General features: G+C 38.4%; 1 protein-coding gene across 1 annotated transcript in view; it reads right to left on the bottom strand.

The window, feature by feature from the left end:
- Positions 1 to 431: 431 nt before the first annotated feature.
- The window catches only part of RSPO2 (R-spondin 2), a 201,574-nt gene continuing 198,178 nt past the window's right edge, over positions 432 to 3,827 (bottom strand). The window contains exon 5 of the mRNA XM_007934773.1: positions 432 to 544. Within this exon, the coding sequence (XP_007932964.1) occupies positions 432 to 544 (113 nt within the window). The remainder of the gene's footprint in view (positions 545 to 3,827) is intronic.

The following is a 3,827-nucleotide window of genomic DNA, read 5'->3' as shown; positions in this document are numbered from 1 at the left end:
ACATTTATGCCTGAAAACGCACAACGGGAGAAATAAAGGTCACAAGTGAAATAGCACTTGGTCTGCAGAGCATCTTCTTTCACATAAATATGGACAAGTCCACTCGCCAAGGGTGGCCCACAGTCCCACACCTCTTGCCTCTCCACGGGTATCAGGGACAGGTTCTCTCAGCAGCCACGGAACCAAGTCACATGCCACGCACTGACGCCTGATTCCACTGACTCAGTTCAAACAGCTCCTGCCTTTGTGGCCTCGAGATCCAAACCAACGTATAAATAAACACAGGGACCATGCTAGTGGCTCTTCCTTTTCACAATATTACTGGGAACAGACTGGGGGAGGCAGCATGAATGCAGGAGTGGAAAGTAGCTCTGTGCACTTTTGCAAAAACAAAAACCCCCACCCCAAATCCATCAAATGTGTCTCTTATGTTATTGGTTAGCTCTGTCTGTAGCTAGGAACACACTGTGTTGCTCCTGAGCTCTTTCTATCAGCTTCCTCTTCTTCTTATTCTTCTTCTCCTTCGCTTTTGGTGTTCTCTTCCCTACAAGGGGTGGAAAGAAAGAAATGGACAAGTGTCAGAACAGACTCTCTTTCTGTGAAAGGAAACACAAAACATGGAGAGTTTTACACAAAGCCCATCTGGAAAACATCACCTATGGAAAAGCAGCCTCAAAGAGAAAATTGTTCACATTAATTTTGAAGGAATAATAATAATTTACTAAATTGGGTATGCTGTCTGAAACAGAGACTGATCTTCCTGTTACAGGGAACTGGCATATTTAAAAACCTCCCAGCGGCCTTTTCAGTCTTGCAAATATCATCCTGCCACAAAAATTCCATTGATCCCCTCCTACTTTTAACAATGCTACCCTTTACTAGACATCTTTACATCTTTCTGTTGCTCTACATGTCAGCGGGTCAAAAGAAAATAAGCATCTATCTATAGTAAATATACCAGAAGTTTCAAACTTTCCTCTCCCTGCCCATGGGAGGAAAAAAGTCTTGCTTTTAACATTATTCCCTCTGTGTTTTCCAAAGGCCAATATATGAAATGACATATGTGGAACACTTCTATATTTTCTATGGAAATTCAGGAGGACACATTATTCATTATGTGGCTTCAGGCTTCATATATAAGTCCCCTGCACAATATTTTTTTTGTTTTGTTTTTCATTACGAGCAAAGAAAATGCTTGCCTGCTCAGCGGAACTGGTGGTATGTGTTCTACTACACAGTCTCACCAAGTTCTTCTGCTTCTCCTCCTTGCTATAGCCACTAGGAAACCCAGACCCACAAGCTACACAACTGAGGTTTTGCTCCACAGGAGTTCTGAGATGCAGTCTCCCTTTGTCTTTGCTGCTTTTCACCTCTAATTTCTTGTGGTGATGGTTTAGAGTTTTACTTTATAAGGCTTCAATGTTCTTTGTAAATATGTATACATAAGATCTGAGAAAAGAAGAATAAAGAACCTAAGTCATTTACTTTATGCCTATTGTTCTCTTTAGGTGCTAAACATATAGGAGTTATGGAATTTTAGAACAGAGAAGGGCTTTAAAGGTACCTGTATGTTACAGAAGGCAAGGCACCATCATCGACTTTCAGTACAGGAAGCCCTTGCCCCAGCCAATGAAAAGAACCCTGCTGTAAGCTGTTCCTCCTCCTACATGTGGTACTTCTGACTTTATCAGAGGTTCTAGAAAACCTCAGTTGCCTCTGCCTTGAGGAACAGCTAATAACACCACAGCGATGAGTACCACAAATAGAACATTAAGTTCTAATCTATGTCTTCCATTTTTCCCATACCTCCAAACTCAATAGCCCAGACTTTTCCATTAGAGAAGCACAACTGGCTAGTTTTTCAATCCAGGCAATGGAGAAGATGGTTGATGTAAGAAACGAGAAATAAATAGATGAGAGGTTCGCCGGAGACAGATGCCTTAGAGAACTAGACCGAGGGAGACCATAAGGTCACTAAATACAAAAACTGTTTCTCATTTCTGCTCTTACTGATCAGAAGATGTCTGTTTTGTTTGAGGATGAAAAATTACTTTACTTCTTACATCTCTAGAGTTCAGTGGTTGGGACATGATCGATATTCAATCAATGTTTGCTAAGTGAAAAATCTTTATCACAAGGAAAAAGACAAAAAGGAGAACTTATTTTTAATAGGACATGAAATTAAAATAGTAAGAATATGATCATGCCCCCATATTAAGTTATAAAGGTTCTTGAAGTCAACTTCTGGTTCTCATTAAATTCTGGCATTAATGTTATAATGGCATTTTGCCATCTTTAAACCTAGTTAATCCTACCCAATGAAATCTTAATCCAAGTCATTATTATTAATCAAAGCAGCTGTAAAGTTACAACTCTTTAGAAACTTTATATCTAGTGATGAGACCCACTTAATAAGGGCAGAGAGATGAAGTACTTAACATAAAATAGCACATTTAAAAAGAAGGTTCAATTATAAAGGTATATATACAAGTTTTTCTTAGTTCTAAATTAGTTTAAAAAAAATCATTGCTGACTATCTTTTAAAAATTCATTAGGTTAATTATCTCTCATTCTTTAAAGCCTGGAGTTTAAAAAGCAAATTGAAATTAAATGAATGGAAAAAATAAAGCAAACATTATGAAATTTTAAAATCTGTTCTGCTAGAATAAAAATATACAGAGTATATGTTATTTGAAGAAAGCTTTTCACATGCACAATTTCAATTCTTCATGTAAATCATGTAGTTGAAAGTTAAATGTACACTACTTTTCACTCAGCAAATCTATGCTAAATGACTGGAAACTTATTACAAGAGAGGGTCCATTTGGTGTCCAGTATCTAACATGTGATTCTGATGTAATTGTCAATGTTAAATGGTCTTTGGGTTTGCTGGTTGACATAATTTTGATTATATAATAGGCAAATTATTCAAGATTTTCATAGAACAGTTTGCATGGTGGCCAAAAATGCAGCAACACTTCTGAAAATTTACTTATATAAAATTTTTCAAATCGTATGATTATTTCCGAAGCTCTGGTAGCATAGTGCCTAAGGCACTTGACTGCTAACCAGAAGCTGGCGGTTCAAACCCACCAGCCACTCCTCGGAAGGAAGGTTGGGCAATCTACTTCCGTAGTGATACTGCCTCGGAAACCCAAGGAGGTGTCGCTATGAGTCGGGTCTGACTCAACAGCAAATAACAACAACAACGATTATTTCATCAGCAGTAAGTTATGTGGTATCAGTTCCAACTACAGATAATTCAGGGGCAATCCTGGTGGTGTAGTCGTTAAAGCATTTGGCTGCTAACCAAAAGTTTGGCAGTTTGAACTCACCAGCTGCTCCATGGGAGAAAAATGAGGCAGTCTGCTTCCATTGACAGCCTTGGGAATCCTACGTGGCAGTTCTACTCTGTCCTATAGTATCGCTGAGTTGGAATCAACTTCACGGTAGTAGGTTACATGCAGTTCTGAAGAGTCTCCGCAGAAGTCTCTTTGAATGACATCTCTTTGCTATTTATTGGTTGGTTTGGTTTGCTTTTGGTGTAACAATTCTCACGTAAGATATATTGCAAATATCAAAGAGTTAAGATGAGTAGCCTAGCTTCAACCATGAATTAACTGCAAGTATTTTGTGGTCCATAGTAGGTGTTCTGACTACAAGCCCAACTGAAATAAATAAACGAATGATCCAACATGAGATATAGAAAAAATCTTAAGCGTTGTGTTGGTTCCCTATTGCTTGTATAACAGAAAACACTCAAGTGGGCAGCTTTAACAAACAGGGATTTTTTTCTCTTACAGTTTAGGAGGCTAGAAGTCTGAGTT

Source organism: Orycteropus afer, unplaced genomic scaffold, assembly GCF_000298275.1.
Source record: "Orycteropus afer afer isolate SDZICR_OR568_19922 unplaced genomic scaffold, OryAfe1.0 scaffold00021, whole genome shotgun sequence".
Lineage (NCBI taxonomy): Eukaryota > Metazoa > Chordata > Mammalia > Tubulidentata > Orycteropodidae > Orycteropus > Orycteropus afer.
This window is presented reverse-complemented; position numbering and strand designations above follow the sequence as displayed.